General features: G+C 54.7%; 2 protein-coding genes across 13 annotated transcripts; one reads left to right on the top strand and one right to left on the bottom strand.

Moving 5' to 3' along the window:
- Positions 1–75: 75 nt before the first annotated feature.
- Positions 76–10381, bottom strand: Ushbp1 (USH1 protein network component harmonin binding protein 1). 5 transcript variants are annotated; one of them, XM_036166881.1, is made up of 13 exons: positions 10142–10381; positions 9719–9830; positions 9493–9614; positions 8809–9241; positions 6903–7028; positions 5245–5378; positions 4967–5107; positions 4498–4656; positions 3270–3519; positions 1894–2121; positions 893–978; positions 665–787; positions 76–512 (listed from the first exon to the last, which is right to left on the bottom strand). In XM_036166881.1, the coding sequence occupies exons 2-13, from the start codon at positions 9770–9772 to the stop codon at positions 335–337; spliced, it is 2034 nt and encodes a 677-aa protein (XP_036022774.1). In that variant the 5' UTR covers positions 9773–9830; positions 10142–10381; the 3' UTR covers positions 76–334. The 5 variants fall into 5 exon arrangements, with proteins under 5 accessions (XP_036022774.1, XP_036022771.1, XP_036022773.1 ...); XM_036166878.1 differs by having other exon boundaries at positions 9719–9865; XM_036166880.1 differs by having other exon boundaries at positions 10098–10381.
- Positions 10382–11224: 843 nt separating this feature from the next.
- Positions 11225–19680, top strand: Babam1 (BRISC and BRCA1 A complex member 1). 8 transcript variants are annotated; one of them, XM_036166737.1, is made up of 10 exons: positions 11225–11389; positions 11495–11786; positions 12304–12649; positions 13227–13285; positions 14858–14978; positions 15054–15132; positions 16750–16774; positions 17455–17584; positions 17690–17776; positions 19361–19680. In XM_036166737.1, exons 1-10 carry the CDS (start codon positions 11368–11370, stop codon positions 19559–19561), a joined length of 1362 nt encoding a protein of 453 aa, XP_036022630.1. In that variant the 5' UTR covers positions 11225–11367; the 3' UTR covers positions 19562–19680. The 8 variants fall into 8 exon arrangements, with proteins under 8 accessions (XP_036022630.1, XP_036022629.1, XP_036022631.1 ...); XM_036166736.1 differs by having other exon boundaries at positions 11225–11786; XM_036166738.1 differs by having other exon boundaries at positions 11225–11606.
- Positions 19681–20752: the final 1072 nt, after the last annotated feature.

Consider the following 20752-nt stretch of genomic DNA (forward strand, 5'->3'; position numbering starts at 1 on the left):
AAACTCAGCACCTCCTCATAAGGCGGTCTGGCCACGAGGGACAAAGGACAGGGCGTACGAGGTCACGACAGGACACTTTGTTTTGTTTAATTACGTGTATGTGAGTGGGTGGGTGTGTGCACATGACTTCAGAGCCTGTAGAGTCCGGAAGAGGGCGACAGATCCCCCTCGCTGATGGTCCAGTGCCGGTGGCTGCTGAGGCTGGGAACTGAACCCGGGTCCTCTGCAAGAGCAGCGAATGCCCTTAACCGCTGAGCCGTCTCTCCAGCCTAAGACAGGACACCTAAAGACGTGCCCGCCACACCTGCGTGTTACACGCCAGCAGGGCCGGGTCCTACAGGAAGGTCTGGCCTGGCTGGGGAGCCCCTGGCTTCCCCAGGGCTCTAGCTGTGGCTGCCAGCGCTGCCAGTTCCTCCGCCTGCTGGGCCTGCATCCGAGCTACCTGCTGCTCCAACTTCCGGCGTTGCTCTTCCTGCTTCCGGTGGGCTCCTCTGAAGGCCAAGACCAGGGAGCTGCAAGGGGGAGGGGTTCCTGGCTGAGACTGGTCTGATGCACCACCGCCCGGCTGTACTGAAGGCCGGGGCTGTGGGCTTGCCCCTCCTAGAAGCGGGGATCCTGAGGCCAGAGAGAGCCGGGAATGCTTCTAAGATGGTTCGAGTCGCACCTGTGAGCCTTGCACAGCTCTCTGTTCAGCTCCGCACTCTGAGCACGCCTGGTTCGGCCCTTCTGAGCCACCTGCTCCAGCTGCCGCCGCAGGGCCTGCAGCTGTGCCTGCAGGTCTGCCGCCCTGCAAGGGTGCGACAGACCATCCAGCCACTCCCAGCCCTTCACCCCCCCTCCCCACACACCTGCTCACCCACCCCACCCACCCCAGCCACCCCTAGACACACACCGGGCCAGGGACGCAGACAGTTCCTGGGATAAGGTCTCAGAGTCCCACGCTCTGCTCATCTGTCCACCAGCGAGGGCAGGAGGGCCCTAAGGGAGATGGACAGGAGAGACGACAGGTGTGTGCTGTGTTCAGCCCAGGCTGGACATGGAAGGCGCCCAGATCCCAGTGAGAGCTTCCTGTTTTTGTTTTTCAAAACAGGGTTTCGCTGTGTAGCTTTGGAGACTGTCCTGGAGCTCAATCTGTAGCCCAGGCTGGCCTCGAACTCACAGAGACCCGCCTGCCTCTGCCTCCCGAGTGCTGGGATTACAGGCTATTTATTAATGTAAGTGCATGCACAACGCGCCACAGTGTGCATGTGGAGGTCAGAAGACAACTTGTGGGTCCTCTTTCCACTATGTGGGTCCAAGTGTGAAGAGTGGGGCGCATGCCACCCCCTTCCTGAGGCCTGACTGGGCTCCCTCCACCACGCGCGGACCCCACGCCCCCCTCTCCCATCCCCTCCTTCAGGGAGCTGCCAGTTACAGCTTGCCTGCCCTGGGGTTTTCCTTTCAAAGTCTAATAAATGGAGCTTCTGTTAGCTCCGTTCTTACATTATTAATGAGGCTAAGAGCCCCCAAAGGGACCCTGATTCCCCAGCTCTGCTGAGGCACCCCAAGTTTCTTCTCTTATGATTTCTAATTATTTTTAAAGATTTATTTATTTTCATTTCCTGTGTATGAGAGTTTGCAAGCCTGTGTCTGCTCACCATGCGCCCACAGTCCAGAACTGGCCGTTGGATGGTTGTGAACTCCGTGTGGGTGCTGGGAATTCAGCCTGGGTCCTCGGCAAAAGCAGCCCGTGCTCTTAACCACTGAGCCATGCTCCAGCTCCAACCCCACCCGCCTTTAATTCTTCAGTTAGAAGACCCGTACCCCCGGGGATTGAACTGGGGTCCGCAGCAAGGGCCTTTACCACACTTGTTCTCTGGGCAGGAGGATGCTCGGGGGCGGAGGCATGCATACCTGGTGCTGCTGCTCCTCCTCCTGGTCCTCCTCCTCGCTGCTCGGGTCCTCGCTGCTGCCTCTGCTGCTGCCGCCGTCGCCCGCCAGGTGGGCCCGCTCCCAGCCGAGCTGCTGCAGCAGCAGCAGGTGGGCGGGGCCCTGGGCCCGCAGCGCCGCCTCCCGCAGCTCCAGCCCGCGCTTCTCCCGCCGCGCCAGCTGCAGCCGCAGCACCAGGTCCGCCAGACCGTCCTGCGGGGGCCGAGAGTCAGCTCCGGGGTGCCCACGGAGGCCAGAGAAACACCCCGACCACAGCCGGGAAATGACACTGTGGAAGCGTCTGGAATTTTCTCAGACCTCACATCTTTTTATTTATTGTTTGAAATTTATTTTATGGCAGGCAGACAGAACGGTGCAGACCTTAGCCCCAGAGCTTGAGGCAGAGGCAGGTGATCTCTGTGAGTTCAAGCCCAGCCTGATCTACAGAGTGAGTTTCAGGTAGCCAGGGCTGGAGTGACTGGGTTTGCACACGAGTGTAGTGCTGCAAGAGGGCCAGAAGAGGGCGTCAGAGCCCCGGAGCTGGAGTTGAATGCTGTAAACTGCCATGTGGGTGCTGGGATCTGAACCCGGATCCTCTGAGAGAGCAGCCTGCACTCATAACCACTGAGCCGTCTCTCCAGTCCAATTCTCATATCTCAAATTTTTGCTTATTATACATTTCCGAGACCTGGTGTCACTGTGGAGCTCAGTCTGAGGACTGGGCTGCAAAGTCCTGATCCTCCCGTCTCAGCTCCCAATGCTGGGATTACAGGTGTGTGCTTTACACCACCAGGTCTGCTTCTCATTTGCGCTAGGCAAGTGCTGCACTACTGAGCCACCCTGCCCCCAGCCCCAGGAACCGCCCTGGCTGAAGCCCTGCATCTCCTGCACAAAGAGGCTGTTGGGAAAGCGGCTTGCAATGGCTAATCTTGGTTGTCAACTTGATGGGATCTAAAATCACCCCAACCCTGTGGACATGCCTGGGAGGGAGCACCTAAATTAGAGTAACGGGTAGGGAGGACCCATACCCCTGGGCTGGGGTCCTGGGCTGCATGCATCTCTCTCTGCTCCCCAAATGCAGATGTAATGTGACACTCAGGCTCAGACAGAGCCTGTCAGTCAAGACAGAACAATCTTCCTTCCTGAAATTGTCCCTGTCAGGGATTTCATCAGAGCAATACAAAGATATATAGAATCTTATGGAAAACCTAATCAGGAGGAGGAACTCCTATGCATTCCTCAAAGCCTCAACTCCAACTTTCTTTCATATAAGAAACCAGCTGCCCATCCGAGGGAAGCCTTGCTCGCCTCTGACCTCCAGAGACGTCAAGGGTGCTGTGTGAGTGTCAGCACATCCCTACCCGAGTATCCACCAGGTCCTGCTGGATCTGAGACTTCTCTAGCCGGGGCAGGGCTGGGCCAGGCTGTATCTCCAGAATGGCCTGTACTGTTGCTTCTGCATGAGGCATAGTGGGCCTGGGTGTGGTGCCAGGGCCGAGTGCTGGGGGCATCTTCACCAGAGCCCAGCGTTCCCGGAGATGCTGGATATAGCCATGGAGCTGAGCAGCCAGTTCCTGTGGTGTAGGCTTGTCCACACTGCTCCCCTCTGGGCTACAGGAGACAGGAAGCAGACCTGGGCTACACAGCTGTTCCCAAGGCACAGCCCCGAGGAGCCACCACAGCCCCGAGGAGCCACCACAGCCCTGTGCCAGCTGGGCAATCTTCCAGCAAGACAATATGGCAGGTGCTGGGGCTCAGTCAGTAAGAGGGCTTGTAGCTCAGTCCATAGAGAGCTTGCCTAGCATACACAAGGCTCCATCCCTGGCACCAGATAACTATCCCAACTCTCGGGAGATGGAGGCAGGAGGATCAAGAATTCAAGGTCATTCTCAGATACATAGCAAGGTGGTGGAGCCTAGGTGGTAATTAGGCCACCAGGGGAGCTTGGATTTAATTCTGCGGTGTGTGCGCACAGCCCACACTGGACACTGAGGCCGCACTGGCAGCTGAGACTCTGCAGGAGCTCACAACACTGTGATGGACGGTGCCTAGAAGTGTACTGCTAACCCTGCCAGGTCCACACAGGGCTTCACCAGTGCCTCCTTCCTTTGGGGCTACACCAAGCCCTGGACACTCCCTGTAGCTCGGCTCTCTACTTCCTGTTGCCACGATGGACTGACACCTCTGAAGCCATACACCAAAAATTAATAATTTTTCTCTTCACTGTTTATCTTTTTAGCTTTGGAGGTTGAAACCAGGGCCTGTTCACCTATTCGAGGCACCTTGGTGCTTTGTGTAAGTGTGTATTTGGTGTCGTATGTATTTCTTTGAGACAGGGTCTCACTGTGTAGACCAGGCTGGCCTTGAACTCCTCAAACTCTGCCTCCTGAGTGCTGGGATCAAAGGCTTGTGTCACCATACCTGGTGTCAGGCAAACTTAACCGCCTCTTCTAGTCAGGCCTTGTGCCAGCCAACATGATGAACTCCGAACTGCCCTGGGCAGCGACAGTGACATCAAAAGCCCAGAGGCAGCAGGCTCTGGGACACGCCCCTCACGGACCAGCATAGCTCTTGTGCTTCCTTAGGTACCTGGGCCGGGGTGTCTCTCCATCCATAGCCGCTTCCTTCTCCACCAGCAGCTTAGATGCCTCCTTTTCAGCAGCCTGCAGGTCACTCTTGGTGGCTTCAGCTCCTGAGCCAGCTGTCCTCAGAGCGAGCAGCACCCCATACGCCTCCTCACAATCCTCACTGTGGGACAGGATCTGAGTGTTTCAACACTCAGCCCTAACCCAGTAAGAGGCAGGCAGAGCTCTGTGAGTTCAAGGCTAGCCTCGGCTACAAAGCAAGTTCCAGCAGCCTGGGCTACACAGTGAGACCCTGTCTCAAATATACAATGAAAAGACAGCCCCACCCTGCGTACTTTATGAATCAGAACGAGACCTCGTGGTGAGACAGTGTGCCTTCTGAAGGTTCCATGTCCTTCTGCACGTAGGGCCATCCTGGGATGCAACCCCCTCTCCACCCCCAGCCACCACCATCATTGGTATTGGGTACAGACCTGTACTGCAGGGCCAGGTGCAGGGCTGTGGCCTCAGCTTCCCTCTGGCCCAGCTGCATGCTGAGGCTCTCGCAGCGGCCCTTGTAGCCCTGGAGCACAGCCAGCAGGAGGCGGTTGAAGCACTTCAACTTCTCAATGTTCCTGCCTCCAAAGGCGGCCACAGGGAAGAGGAGTGAGGCTCCGATAGCCAGAGCCCAGCTTCCTCTCGTCCCCCGCGGGACCCAGCGGCAGAGGCCTGGTGCCCTTAGAAGCTCAGCAGCCGTGGCTCAGCCACTCACCCCTGGAGCTGCCCCATCTGGTCTTCCATGAGGTGCATCTCACGGGTGGAGCGCTGTGTGGAAAGGCACCCGAAGATCTGGGTGCTGGAGTCACTCCGGAGGCGTCTGAGAAGGGGGTGAGCCAAGGGGGCATCCTGCCAGGAGGACATGGTTGACTTGGTGTCCTCATCTCCCCCTTTTCTCAGGGCTGGGGATGGAACCGTGGTCTTGGGACATGTTATGTGTCTGCTGCACTGGTGAGGCACACCTTCAGCTTGGGTTTTGGTTTGGGAGTTTGTGGGTGCACACCTGAGGGATGTATGTATGTGGTGACTGTGTGGTGACTGTGTGGTGACTGTGTGGTGACTGTGGTGACTGTGTGGTGACTGTGGTGACTGTGGTGACTGTGGTGACTGTGGTGACTGTGTGGTGACTGTGGTGACTGTGTGGTGACTGTGTGGTGACTGTGTGGTGACTGTGGTGACTGTGTGGTGACTGTGGTGACTGTGTGGTGACTGTGGTGACTGTGTGGTGACTGTGTGGTGACTGTGTGGTGACTGTGTGGTGACTGTGTGGTGACTGTGGTGACTGTGGTGACTGTGTGGTGACTGTGGTGACTGTGTGGTGACTGTGTGGTGACTGTGTGGTGACTGTGGTGATTGTGGTGACTGTGTGGTGACTGTGGTGACTGTGGTGACTGTGTGGTGACTGTGTGGTGACTGTGTGGTGACTGTGTGGTGACTGTGTGGTGACTGTGTGGTGACTGTGGTGACTGTGTGGTGACTGTGGTGACTGTGTGGTGACTGTGTGGTGACTGTGTGGTGACTGTGTGGTGACTGTGTGGTGACTGTGGTGACTGTGGTGACTGTGTGGTGACTGTGGTGACTGTGGTGACTGTGGTGACTGTGTGGTGACTGTGTGGTGACTGTGGTGACTGTGTGGTGACTGTGTGGTGACTGTGGTGACTGTGTGATGACTGTGTGGTGACTGTGGTGACTGTGTGGTGACTGTGTGGTGACTGTGGTGACTGTGGTGACTGTGTGGTGACTGTGGTGACTGTGTGGTGACTGTGGTGACTGTACCAGCAGCCTGCACCGCTAACCAATGCGCATTGTCTCCACGCCCTCTTGCGGTTTTTCAGACACGGTGTATTGTGTATCAGTTTCCTCTGAGATAGGAACTTCCTCCTGCAGGAAGCTCCTCAGACAGGAAGGTAAACAGCTCAGCAGCCTCAGGAAGTCCCTGAAACCGAGCTGATTCACTCGGCCCCTCCCTGCCCGAGGACACAGGACTAAGCCGCAAAGACTGGAGACCGGCCAGCGGCCGGCAGAGGTGTAGACCAGAGTCACTTGGATGGGACACTCTCCAGCCTGCAGGCTGTGCAGCGCGCTCCATGTTCCGAGCTCTGTGAGCTGGCACCCATGCTGGGGTGGGCTTTGGTGATGCAGCTGAGTCATTTCTGCTCCTGTAAGAACCCCTCACCCTGTCCCTGTAAGTGACCCCAATAAATTCACTGGTTCACCGAGTTGGACTTGGTGGCGTCTGTGCTCCCTCTCCAGGGTGAGCTGATGTGTACTGCGTCTCCCCAGGAACAGCTGTGCCACACAACACTTGGGGGTCCCGCGAAGCACAAATCTGAGCTTACCCCACACGGGAAGGGCAGAGGACACAGGGCTTACCTGAGGTGCCCAGGGCTCCCCTTCCGCCTCAGAACTGCTGGAGTTGCTGTTTGTACGTCCTGCTCTGAGCAGGGGGACAGGCGGGGAGGCCTCCAGCCGCATTAGGGAGTCCTCCAGTTCCTGCACCTGCCGGTGATGGGGGATCAGGCTGTGGCTTCACAGATATACGGATAGTTCTGTCAGCAGCAGGATCCCAACCAAACCCTGTCCATGTGACCTGGGACAATCCCCAGCTGCACCTGGGAAGTGCAGCTTCTAGCAGGGGGTGGGGACGGTGGGGACAGTCCCACTTTTTTGGGTTTATTTATTTTTATCATTTTGTGCGTATCGGTGTTTTGCTTGCATGTATGTCTGTGTCAGGGTGTTGAGTTGCTGGGAACTGGAGTCACAGGCAGTTGTGAGCGGATAAGTGGGTGCTGGGAACTGAACCCGGGTCCTCTGGAAATGCAGCCAGTGGTCTTAACCGCTGAGCCATCTCTCCACCCCCTGACTTTTTTCCTTTCTAAATTTTTAGGGACTCAGTGTTTCCCTGCGTTGTCTGGATCTTCCCAACTCAAGCCATCTTCCCGTCTCAGCTTTCCGCGTAGCTGGGGTTTCAAGTGTGCACCACCACGTGGGTGAGCCGAGCCTCTGAAAGCCGCGTGCCGGCCCCGCCCCCAGCGCTGCAGGACTTCAGGTTGGCTTCCTGGGCCCTGCTCTTGCTTCTGTTTTGAGACAACGTTCGCCTATCTTGTCCAAACTAGTTCTAAACTGTGATTCTCCTGCCCCAGGCTCGGAGTTCTTAGCATCACAGGCTTGTCCCGCCACGTACTCTGCGACTGGACCACTGCTGTCGCCGCCCCCAGCCACGGTCCGCTGCCAGGCTGTCCCTCTCACGGCCAGCAGATGGTGCAAGGGAGCACGGGCAGCAGGTCCAGTGCACCTCCGAGCCAAGACGCTCTGCGGGCCGCCACACACAGCTCGGCTGTAAGTCCTGCAAAGCCCTCGCATCCTGCACACTGTGGAGGTCCCTCACTTGCTTCCATCTCCCCCAGCTCTACTACAGCCACAGTGATCTCAGGGGTTGCGTCACTCTGACGTCAGCTAGAGTCATTTGGGAAGAGGAGATCACAGTTGAGAAATGCTTCCCCCAGATGGACCTCTGGACATTTTCTTGATTGATGACTGATGGGGGAGAGCCTAGCTCACTGTGGGTGGTGCCATCCCTGGGCTGGTGGTCCTGGGTTCTATAAGAAAGCAGTCTGAGCAAGCCAGTGATCAGCACCCTCCATGGCCTCTGCATCAGCTCCTGCCTCCAGGTTCCTGCTGTGGATTCCCACCCCGGCTTCCCTCAGTGATGGAGTGTGGCCTGTGAGTTTTACGGTGAAAGAAACCTCTTCCTCCTCAATTGCTTTTAGTTGTGATGTTTTATCACAGCAATAGAAACCCTAAGACAGGATTATCCAGTGTGTGCGTGTGTGTGTGTGTGTGTGTGTGTATGTGTGTGTGTGTGTGTGTGTGTATGTGTGTGTGTGTGTGTGTGTGTGTGTGTGTAGTGCCCACCGCCTCACACACTCTAGGCAAGGCCTCTACCACTGGTACTCTGAACCTTTAAAAAAACAAACGGAAAAAAAAAATTGGCACAGGGTCTTCAACCCAGGCTGGACTTGAACTCAATCTACAGCGGAGAATGACCTTGGTCTTGGCCGAGCGCCCTCTGACTTGAGATTGTCTCTCCTCAGCTTCTGGAGTGCTGAGATCAAGGGGTGCTTCCTGCCTGGCTTCCTTCTGACCTTCAATCTTTCACTGTCTTCCTTGGTCACTTCTCTGGCATATGTATCACTGCTCCATATGGGTTTGTTGAATGAATAAATGTGTGTATGTTCCCTAGAGGCACAATCTGCCCCCTCCCCAGTCACCAGCTCACCTGTCTCTGCAGAGTTTCCTTCTCTGCCTGGGCATCCTGCAGGGATGCTTGAGTGCAAGCCAATTCATCCTCCCGGCTGCCCAGGGCTAGCCGCAGCCAGGCATTCCTCTCTATGAGGCAAGCTGCCTCCTGTTGTCCGGGCCCAGCTTCTTCCTGATCACCGAAGGACCCTGGTGCCCCCTGGCCTCTGTCTTTTCCTTCCACTGGCCTTGGAAAGCTTGGAGAGCGGTGGCGCCAGGCTGCCACAGTGGCCTCAAGGGAGCTCAGCCTGCTCTCCAGGGTCTCAAACATGCTGGGTACTGGTGTCTCAGCAGGGCTACTATTCAGGGGGGCTGCTGGTGGGGTCTGGTGGCCTTCCACCTCAGGCTCACACCGTTCTTCTGGCTTCAAGGCTAGGGCCCCATGAAATCCCACACCGAAATCATCCTCAGGCCTGTGAAGACAACCCAAGAACCCCAGTCGCCTGAGGCTTAGCAGGGACCTCAGGCCTAGACCTCAAGGTCACTGGGAAGGGTGAGCAGGCAGTGAGCTTCCAGGAAGAGGAGGAAAAGGAAGAGAGGGAAGAACATGGAGGAGGGCAGAAGAGGCAATGGGGAAGCTAAGGCAGTGTGTGTGTGTGTGTGGGGGAGCAGCTTTGTGAGGGGCACCTGCTGGAATAGGAAGTACGCACTAAATTTGTCCTACCGGGTCCCTGGGCTCTGCAGGTCAGGACCAAGGTGTTCCTGAAGCAGCCCAGGTTTGGCCTCGAAGCTCCCATTGGTGGCCTCCACCTCCTCTGAACTCTCAGCCACAGGATCCAGCTCCCCCTGCAAACGACCCGTCCGGCAGGCTCTCAGCCACCAGGTCCAGGTCCCCCTGAGAACCCACCGCAGGTTCCAAGCCAAGCAAGCCTGGAAGAGGGGTAACTTACAGGCGGAGGATGCCTCCCTCGACGGCTTCGGGGCCGCGTGGCCCTGGCACTCATTACCTCTTTCACCCCGATTACGGACCGCTCTCAGATCTTCCCTTGGTTGCCCTGGGTCCTTAGTTTTTGTCCGAAGCAAGAGTATTAGGTCAACTGTGTTGATTGAACACATTTGAATATTTGATTACCTCTACCGATGGCGCCCCCACTTGTCCATTTGCCCCAACCTCTCGCCCCCTTCTCGACCTGGCAGCCCTCTTCTCTCAGCTGTCTGAATGCATTTCTCTTATCTGTGTTCCCCTCTCTCCGCTATGGAGGCATGGGATAGGGACCCCAAGAATCCCCTTTCCTCCCGGGATGCTCCTAGCACCAAACCCCCTCTCACTGGGTGGGGTGGGGGTTCGGGCCCTCTGCTCTGCTCCAGAGCACCTCGGGAAAGGCCTGAGCTCCTGGGCGCATCTCAGCTCATCCTGGCCATTGGCCGCTGAGGCTGCGCTGGCCAAGGCTGGCCTGGGAGGAGCTGAGAAACAGGAAGGCCCCTGCCCTGGTCACATGGACAGTTATTGTCTTGTTTCCTTCGCCAGGATATCAGCTTCCTCCAAAACAGGGGCAGGATGGAGGACCTGGACCCTTGTCCCATTCCAAGATATCAGCCCCACCACCTCCATCCCAGCCCAAACCTGTATGTAGCCTCTCTATTTCCGTTTCAGGTTTTCTCAGTGTCCCCGTGTTCAGCGGGGCTCACTCCACTGTAAGGTCTTTTTTTTTTTTTTTCTTTATTATTTTTATTTTTGTGTGTTTCTAAAACAAAAACAAAAACCCTATGGGAGTGGGCTCCAGCATTGCAATAAAATTTTACTTTCCATTACTTTGCTTTATTTGTGTGTGTGTGTGTGTGTGTGTGTGTGTGTGTGTAAGCCACATGCGCTTGTGGGAATCGGTCCTCTCTCTCCACCATGCAGGACTCTGGGATCGAGCTCAGGTCCTCAGGCGTGGCCATCCTGCCGCTGTTTCTCTTCAATGAGACGAACTGCTGCTCAAGTGGACACCTGCTTGTCGGCGTCAGAAGGCTCCCGTGGGACAATGAGCCTTGTCCAGTGTGTCTGCTGGCTTCTCTTCTTACTTTTTCTTTCCATGTTGGTTTTTAGAAGGGTCTCCCATAGCCCAGGCTAGCCTAAACACCTGATCTTCGTCTTCTGACCTCTGGATGACGGGTGTGCACCACCAGTCCGCATCCGATAGTATCGGATGAATCCCAACCTATGTAAAATAAGGAGCAGAAATAATAACAGCCTGTCTACCCCGTCAATCATCAATAAGCCCCGCCCAGGTCGGTCCCCTCTATCACAGCAGAAGCCTTGATAACTCAAGCTCCGCCCAATCGTGCTTCAGTCAACATCGGGTCCCACTCATTCTCAGTGCTACCCCATTTCAGCCCTACTCCTGCCAGTTATACTCTAAGCCACACCTCCAGGATCGCCTCAGCCTATCAGCCATTGAACTACATTTCCCAGAAGGCCTCACGGCAAACGTACAAACTTCCGGTCAGGAAGATGGCGGCTTCCTAGAACCCTGAGGTTGACTGGCCGGGCTTGCAGAGTGGAACCTGGCGGAGTGACCGCGCGTGAGCTTTGTGTCGCTGTGGTCAAACTTCGATGCGGCTTGCTGCAGCTCCAGGTTCGTCCTGCTTGAGGAGCTGGGGGCTGCGCAGTCCCGAGGCGCCACCCCGAGAAACCCACATCCATTGCACGGTCTGCGACTTGGGCTTCTGCCTCCGCACAGACCTGGTCACCCGAGTCGAGTCCGCGCCCGGCTCTCGTGCAAGATCCAGTCACCCAGGCGCTGAAGCCTCGGGTGACGGAAACCCAGACACAAGCTCGCCAAAGCCAGCAAGGCAAGTGGGGCGCCCAGGCACACCAGGATCCAGCGCCCAGAAGCGGTGTGCAGCCGGGGCGTCTCCGCGCAGGCGCCGGCAGCCCCCGAGGAAAGGGAGCTCCCGAGGCCTTCAACTGCATCTTCGCAGCTCGGCAAACCAATTAAGTCTTTTCCCTTTTCTGTCTCCCGGAACTCTCAGGTGTGGGAGCCACCGAAGGCCTTAGTGGGTCAAATAGCCACCTCTGGGTATCCGGTGACCAGGCGGTTGTGTGTATTGGCCCAGTGAAAGGCAGAGGCGGCGCTTGCCCTGTTGTGAGAAGTGGAAAGCTAAGATTGGGTCACGGTTCATTTGGTGGTGGTGCTTGTGGCTCAGTGGGTAGAGTGCTTGTGGCCCAGTGGGTAGAGTGCTTGTGGCCCAGTGGGTAGGGTGTTTACCTAGCACTTATGGGGCCCTGGGTCTCCATCCTCAGCTCCACAGAAGGTGGATGCAGAGGGTCAGGATTACCAGGTCATCCTAAGCCATACAGTGAGTTAGAGGCCAGCCTGGGCTACAGGGAACTGTCACGAACAAAACAGAAAGAAAACAAAACAGAAAGCTGTTATTTACTTCACCAGTGGGTGGTTTGACCTCAAGGGAACTCTTCCGGTCGCGGCAAGGGCTCCTGGCCCAGCTTCAGGCTTTAGTAACCGATTGCTTTTAAAAACTCTTAAGGCAGGATCCTGGCTTCCGCTATCCCCTCTCCATCCAAGCACCTAGGAGCCATGGAGGTGGCTGAGGCCAATAGCCCCACTGAGGAGGAGGAAGAAGAGGAGGAGGAGGAAGGGGAGGAGCCGACACTTGAGCCCAGACCTCACACTCGCTCCAACCCTGAGGGGGCCGAGGACCGGGCCCTGGGAGCTCAGGCCAGTGTGGGCAGCCGCAGCGAGGGTGAGGGTGAGGCGGCCAGTGCAGATGATGGGGCAGCCAGTGTCCCAGGAGCCGGGCCCAAGCCCTGGCAGGTACCAGCACCAGCACCTGAGGTCCAGATTCGAACACCACGGGTCAACTGTCCAGAGAAGGTGGTATGTCTTGGCTGAGGATGCAGGGGATGGGGCTCTCAGACAGCAGACTCCTGCCTTGTGAGATTCTCTAAGTTGTTCCAAGAGCAACACACACTTGGTGGCTTAAACATCAATGAATTTAGATTCTTGTTTTTTTTCATTTTTTTACTTTTTGGCACCTAGACCTCTCACTAGGGGAACCTAGGCCAGGGTGCCACCCCTGAGCCACGCCTCCAGCCCTTCACTGGGGGGATTCTAGGCGGGGCTCCACCCTGACCACGCCCCCAGCCCCTCACTGGGATTCTAGACAGGGCTCCACCCTGACCACGCCCCCAGCCCCTCATTGGGATTCTAGGCGGGGCTCTACCCTGACCACGCCCCCAGCCCCTCACTGGGGATTCTAGGCGGGGCTCCACCCTGACCACGCCCCCAGCCCCTCACTGGGATTCTAGACAGGGCTCCACCCCTGAGCCACGCCCCCAGCTCACTCCTGAGCCCTGCCCTCAACCTCTTGGGTACTGCAGGCTGGGTCCCACCCTAGCTGTCCTATCTCTGTCTAGTTTGGTCTTGTAGTTCTTGTCTTCTCTTTGTGTTTCAGATCATCTGTTTGGATCTTTCGGAGGAGATGTCTGTGCCAAAACTGGAGTCCTTTAATGGGTACGGTGGCATTGGGCTCAGACATGCATAGGGTTCTTGTTCTACCCAGTAGGATCAAGGTGTCCATAACGCCTCAGGTTGATGTGGCAGTGTAGTGGGTAGCCATTCCAGCCTTGGCTACCCACTACAGGGCAGGCTACTGTCAGGTCCCATAGAAGCTGTTGAGCTCTGTGCCCCCAGCAGCTGGGGTATCAGGCATCATATCTGGAGTGGCCTCAGGACCCTTGTAAGGATAAGAATAAGGCTACAGGACTCGGTAGCACACGCTTAGCATCCCAGTTCTGGGAGGTCCACCTGGGCACAGCAGGTTTGAGGCTAGCCTGGACTAACTACATGGTGAGTTTGAAGCTAACTTGGTATATTAGTCAGGGTTCTCTAGAAGGACAACACTGATAGAATGAATCTGTGTATGTATATATAGACATTTATATATACACATACATATATATAGAATGAATCTGTGTACGTATACATAGACATATATATGTGCACACACACATATATAGAATGAATCTGTATGTATACATAGACATTTATATATACACGTACATATATATATATAGAATGAATCAGTGAACGTATACATAGACATTTATAGATACATGTACATATATATAGAATGAATCTGTATGTATACATAGACATATATACACATACATATATATAGAATGAATCACTGAACGTATACATAGACATTTATATATATGTGCACACACACACATATAGAATGAATCTGTGTATGTATATATAGACATTTATATATACATATACACATATATAGAATGAATCAGTGAACGTATACATAGACATTTATATATATGTGCACACACACACACACATATATATAGAATGAACTGTATGTATACATAGACACTTATATATACATGTACATATATATAGAATGAATCTGTGTGTATACATAGACATTTATATATACATATACACATATATAGAATGAATCAGTGAGCATATACATAGACATTTATATATATGTGCACACACACACATATATATAGAATGAACTGTATGTATACATGGACATTTATATATACACGTACATATATATAGAATGAATCAGTGAACGTATACATAGACATTTACATATACGTGCACACACAGGTATATAAAGGGGATTTATTAGAGTAGCTCACAGGCTATGGTCCAGCCACTCCAGCAATGGCTGTCTACCACGGGAGAGTTCCAGAATCCAGTGTTGTTCAGTGAACAAGGCTGGGTGTCTCAGCTGGTCTTCAGTATATGCTGCAGTCCTGAAGAAGCGGGCTCTGATGGCGGTGAAGGGATGGACTTGCTCATGAAAGGGAGAGCGAGGAGGCAGGGCCCTTGACGCAGGCTGCCGGCAGAGGGTGTGGCCCAGATTGCAGGTGGCTCTTCCCACCTCAGAAGACCTGGAGTAGCCGCGGGTCTTCCCGCTTCCAATGATTTATTCAGAAAAGAGTCCTCACAGCCGTGCCCGGTCCCTTGGGTTTTAGTTAATTCCAGATGTAGGCAAGGTGACAACCAGGACTGGCTGTCACCATGGCTGTACCGCCGCTGTCACCCCACCTCTTCCAGCTCCAGGACGAATGCCCTGAACGTGTCTCAGAAGATGGTCGAGATGTTTGTGCGCACCAAGCACAAGATTGACAAGAGCCACGAGTTTGCCCTGGTCGTAGTGAACGATGACTCTGCTTGGGTGAGGCGGGGGTGGACGGGGACCCCAGAGACCTCAGGACCGGGGCCCAGCACTGAGGCCCTGCCTTGCCCACAGCTGTCTGGCCTGACCTCTGATCCACGAGAGCTCTGCAGCTGCCTGTATGACCTGGAGACAGCGTCCTGCTCCACGTTCAGTATCCTTGTCCAGGCCCCACATCAGCTGTGATGGGGGCTCAGTAGTATTGTGGGGTCCCTCCAACACAGAGCCCAGGTTGAACATCCAGAATCCAAAAAAGTTCAGAATCTGAAATCGGTACTTTTATAGTTGTTGGTTTTTGACACAAGAGCTTGCTGTATAGCCCAGGCTGAATCTATGATCCTCCTGCCTCAGTGTCCTGAGTAGAATGACAGTGGTTCAGAACCATGACCCTAATTCTTTATTTTTAAATATTTATTTATTGAGACAGGGTCTCATTATGTAGCCCAGGCTGCTCTGGAACTCAGTATATAGACCAGGCTGGCCTCATCACTGAGATCCACCTGCCTCTGCCTCCCAAGTGCTGGGATTAAAGGTGCCGCCCCCCCCATCAAATATATAAATATATTTTGGAGACTATTTCTCATGTAGCCCAGGCTAGCTTTGAATTCACAGTATAGCTAAGGATGGCCTGTTGCTCCTGACTCACCTGCCTGCACCTCCTAAGTGCTGGGATGACAGTGTGTGGAGAGGAGCTACAACTACATGGATGCTGAGCAACTGAGCTGAAGCATTCCAGCCCTGAACCCTCGCCCCAGCAAAGCTCAGGGTTTGTCCAGTGAGGTCACAAATACAATATCCCATGCATGACATTCTAGGAGTCACATTCAAGACCCAGCACTGGGCAAGGTACTGGGGTACGGGAGAGTCAACCCAGCACTCAGGAAGCTGAGGCCGGAGAATTGCAAGTTGCAGGCCAGCCTGACCTACAAATCTAGACTCTTGTTTCAAAACTACAAAATCAGGAAAAGAAAAAAAGGCAACAGAAAGCTGGCTATTTTTCTTTTTTTTGTTTTTTTGAGACAGGGTTTCTCTGTGTAACCCTGGCTGTCCTGGGACTTGCTCTGTAGACCAGGCTGGCCTTGAGCTCACAGAGATCCACCTGCACTGGGATTAAAGGCGTGTGCCACCACCGCCCTGCAGAAAGCTGGCTATTAATATATAGTGATGCCTAACCCCAAAGGCACCCAGAACCCAGGCTCCATAGGGCCCCTGGCATCCATCCTGAGTGGTGAAGGGATGGGTGTCAGTGAGTGTGATCTAGCATGTGGCAGGTGCACCCAGGGAATGCTTTGCTGAAGCATGGCTGGTATGCAGCTGGTGCAACTTAATGGTGATTTTACCTGGAAAGTCACAACCATGTCTTTCAACCTGTGGCCCCTAACATGGAGGATGCTCCCCCAGAATTAAGGGAGCAGTGGAGATGTGGCGTGATGGGAGTCCTGGAAGGTCTGCAGGGGGTTAAGGCCAGCACCTACTTTATGGTGTGTGGAGGAAGCAGGCTCAGAGAGGTGCTAGGTGGGGACATACAGCCTACCCCAGGGGTCACACTGCCCTCAGCCCCCAGGGGTCACACTGCCCACCCCAGGGGTCACACAGCCTACCCCAGGGGTCAAACAGACTGCCCCAGGGGTCATACTGCTTGTCCTCAGTGGTCATACTCTGCCTCCTGGTGTGGCACTACCTGCCCCCAGGGGTACCCTCATCTCCCAAGATCTAGGTCAGGGAAGCCCCCTGCCTCTGAGCTGGCACCTCATCCTTAGCTTCCCTCCAGATCTGGAAGGTCTCTTCAGTCTCATGTAAGTGCTCATCCAGAATGGGGCATGACCTTGGGTTCCTTCCCCAGCAAGGTGCAGACAGACAGACAGCCGCCTAAGGCTGTCCAGTGGGTGGACACAAGGACAAACCTTGTGTCCAGCAGGTGGAGCTTGAATTTGTTTTTTCTTTGAGAATGCTTTTTTTTTTTTTTTTTTAATATTTATTTATTTTCATGTTTTATGCATATGAGTGTTCTTTTTGCATGTATGTTTGCATGACAGAAGAGGGCATTAGATCCCATTAGAGATGGTTGTGAGCCACCATGTGGTTGCTGGAAATTGAACTTAGGATCTCTGGAAGAGCAGCCAGTGCTCTTAACCCCTGAGCCATCTCTCCAATTCCAAGAATGCTTTTGAAGAAGTCTTACACATTTTGTGTTTATTTTGTGTGCAAGCACATGTGCCACGGCGCTTGTGAGGAGGTCAGGGTCAACTCGTGAGAATCCTTTCTCGGCTTCTACCTTGTGGGGCCTGCACATTGAACTCCTCAGGCTTGGCTACAGGAGCTTCTAGCCCCAGAACCGTCTCCCAGGCCCAGGCTTTAGGTTTGACATGTAGGGCCGCTAGGATTGTGGCCTGTGGGATTCAGCTGTGATGGGAGGGGTTGGGGCCCGGGCTGGTAGGCAGCTTGGGTACCGAGCTGGAGCCCTACCCCTCTGTAGCCAGCAGAAGACCGAGCTGCCAGTCACAGAGAACGTGCAAACCATCCCACCCCCCTACGTCGTGCGCACCATCCTGGTCTACAGCCGCCCGCCCTGCCAGCCCCAATTCTCCTTGACTGAGCCCATGAAGGTAAGCCTGGAGGGAAGGGAGAGCAATGGTTAGACACCAGAGGGGATCCCCAGGACTGCAGAGGCTGGATGGGCGCCCACCCGCCCTTCCTCTCATCGACTGCAGAAGATGTTCCAGTGTCCTTACTTCTTCTTCGACATCGTGTACATCCACAATGGCGCCGAGGAGAAGGAAGAGGAGATGAGGTGGAAGGTGAGCTGATGCAGGAGGATGGAGGCTGTCGCAGGCCGCCGGACGTGGGCCTGCCCCTCCCTGCCCCTTGGGCGGCATTCAGTCGTTTAACAGCTGTCCTACAGTTCCACTTTGAGCTGGTGGTGACTGGCTTGGGAGGCCGTGGCCTTAGCAGCCCAGCCCACACCACCCCTAGCACCCCACTCTTCCTGACTTAACCCTCTGCACCCTCTGCCTGAAGGCCCGCCCCTCTCCCAGCCTCTCTGTGCTTCACCTGACTTGCCCTGTGACTGATGGCCTCTAAGGTCTGTGGACTTCAGTTTACAGATGCTAGGTGGGTCAGGTAAAGGCGCTCGCAGGCAAGCATGAGGACCTGAGTTCAATACCGGGACCATGATGGTGGGAGCCCTGACTCCCAGAGATTATACTCTGACCTCCACACACCTGCATAAACACACACACACACACACACACACACACACACACACACACACACTTACCTGCACACATACACCCATGCACACACACATTCACACACTCATACACACACCCATGCGCACACTTGCACATATGCACACCTGTAACTCTGCCCCTCTACCTGTGAGTGATTGGCTGAGGCAGGGATGGTGACATGATGGGATGTTTATGTGACAAGACTTTTCCTGGAGAGACAAAATACTCAGCCCTGAGAGTAGCCTACGGCACACCAAAGTACAACAGACACCACAAAGTCAAGCTTGATGAACCAGTGAATTTATTGGGGTCACTTACAGGGACAGGGTGAGGGGTTCTTACAGGAGCAGAAATGACTCAGCTGCATCACCAAAGCCCACCCCAGCATGGGTGACAGCTCACAGAGCTGGGAACATGGAGTGTGCTGCACAGCCTGCAGGCTGGAGAGTGTCCCATCCAAGTGACTCTGGTCTACACCTCTTCCCGGCCGCTGGTCTCAGAGAGACTTTCCTTACTCTGGCAGGGAGGGGCCTAGTGAATCCACTCAGTTTCAGGGACTTCCTGAAGTTGTGTTGTTTACCTTCCTGTCTAAGGAGCTTCCCTGCAGGATGGAATGTTCCTATCTCAGAGGAAACTGTTACACATGGGAGGCTAACCTGGGCTACAGTGTGAGGCCTTGTTTGAGGAAAGAGAAAACACAAGGGAAAAGTCCTCCTGTGTGAGGCCTTCACGACCTCCTGTCTTGTTTGAAGTGGAGTCTCTTCAGAGGCTGGCCCGAGTTCTGGATCCTCCCACCCCACAGAGGGCGTGCACTGGGATTAAGGCTATGTCCTGCTGCATTTAGCTTTCCATGGGGTCTAGAGTTTTGAACTCAGGTCCAAGTGTTTGCACAGCAGGCACCTTACTCACTGAGCCACCTCCCAGCCCCACACCGTGGGCTTCTAGGGCTCCCGGAATGAAAGCTCGGGTCCTGGTGCTGGGTGGATGTCAGGGAATGTTTGCTGACTGCATTAATAGTTTCTGGCCTGGCCAACTCCTCTTCACTCCTCAGAACCCACTTTAGATGCTCCTTCCTCTAGGAAGGCCTCCAGGGACAGGGAGGGCCACTGAGGGCTAATGCCAACCCTGAACAGCCTCTCACCGGCCCTGCAGGACATGTTCTCCTTCATGGGCAGCCTGGATACTAAGGGCACTAGCTATAAGTATGAGGTAGCACTGACTGGGCCCGCCCTCGAGCTGCACAACTGCATGGCCAAGCTGCTGGCCCATCCGCTGCAGAGGCCCTGCCAGACCCATGCGAGCTACAGCCTGCTGGAGGACGAGGAGGCCAGTGAGGGAGAAGCCACCGTGTGACCTGTGACATTTCTGCACCACTCGGGAGCTCTGCACCCACGTCCGCTCCTACTGTGTCCATTGTAAATTCATTCTTTCTGAGACAGTTTGTCACCAGAATAAAATCTGAGGCTGCCGAGCCTGCCCTCTGGTCACTGTAGGTTCACCGAGACAGAAAACGGGTGCTGAAAGGAACAGTTGTGCATGTCTTCAGGCTCAGCTGTATCTGGGTGTCCTGACAGCAGTCCCGTGCATGGCTTTGGGCTCAGCCTGGTCCATCTGTGTCCTGACACCACGGCTATTGTGACAAGGCTGTGTGCTCCCTTGGGCTGGTGTTAACTGCACTTTGCAAACTTCTCTTCACCCTACAGAACCCACCCTGATGTCCTTTCCTCCAGGAAGTCCTCCAGAGACAGGGAAGACCTTTTGCAGGTGACAGTGATGTGACTCCCACAGGAAGTGTTTACTTTTGGGGTCCTCCTGGACACCCAAGGGTGCCAGCTGCAAGTGGGAAGTAGGTTGGGGTGGCACCTGTCACCCCACCATCCCACACTGAGCTGTAGTGCTCACTCAGTACCCTGACTGATTGGACCTGTTTAGCCACGTGGCCTCACCATGAGGAGTCACGGCCGGGTTCCAGGATGGGGACATACGGTGGGCTCCCCAGAAGAGGAATGCAAACCCGGAGCCCCTCTCTCCCTCCCTGGTCAGGCCAGAGAGGTTCATCCACTCCACCTTCTCCATTCATAGAAAACAAAATGGCAGTGGGTGGGAGTCAGGCTCACTTTGATATGGGAGGCCGAGGCAGGGGGATGGCCAGTTCTAGTTCAGCAGGGGCTGTACAGGGAAGCAGTGACTCAAAAGAAGCATGAACAAAAATAGATGGGGCCAGGTGATGGCTCAGCCATTCAGAGCCCTGGCTGTTCTTACAGAGGACCTGGGTTCGATTTCCACATGCGGGCTCAGAACTCCAGTTCCAGAGGATCCGGTGCCCCTTCTGGTCTCCATGGGCACCAGGCACACTTGGTACACAGACAGACATGCAAGCAAAACCCTCACACCCTTGATTAATTTTAAAAACTAGGTCAGCTTAATTAACTGACTTCTTGCCCCTGCATTTATTGGCCACTTAGTGTTGAGCCCTGTCCTCCCTTACCTGCTGAGCCATCTCGCTGGCCCTCACAAAGCCCTTCCTCACAAAACAACTGACAG

This window comes from Onychomys torridus, chromosome 17 (assembly GCF_903995425.1).
Source record: "Onychomys torridus chromosome 17, mOncTor1.1, whole genome shotgun sequence".
Classification (NCBI taxonomy): domain Eukaryota; kingdom Metazoa; phylum Chordata; class Mammalia; order Rodentia; family Cricetidae; genus Onychomys; species Onychomys torridus.

Coding starts and splice junctions, on each gene's coding strand:
- Babam1 (XM_036166736.1), top strand. CDS start 11,368: ATGCGGCTTGCTGCAGCTCCAGGTTCGTCCTGCTTGAGGAGCTGGGGG. Junction 15,133..16,749: donor AGCGTCCTGCTCCACGTTCA/GTATCCTTGTCC, acceptor GCTTCCCTCCAG/ATCTGGAAGGTCTCTTCAGT. Junction 16,775..17,454: donor GAAGGTCTCTTCAGTCTCAT/GTAAGTGCTCAT, acceptor ACCCCTCTGTAG/CCAGCAGAAGACCGAGCTGC.
- Ushbp1 (XM_036166881.1), bottom strand. CDS start 9,772: ATGAGTGCCAGGGCCACGCGGCCCCGAAGCCGTCGAGGGAGGCATCCT. Junction 788..892: donor CTGTCTGCGTCCCTGGCCCG/GTGTGTGTCTAG, acceptor GCACCCTTGCAG/GGCGGCAGACCTGCAGGCAC. Junction 513..664: donor GAGCTGTGCAAGGCTCACAG/GTGCGACTCGAA, acceptor TCCCCCTTGCAG/CTCCCTGGTCTTGGCCTTCA.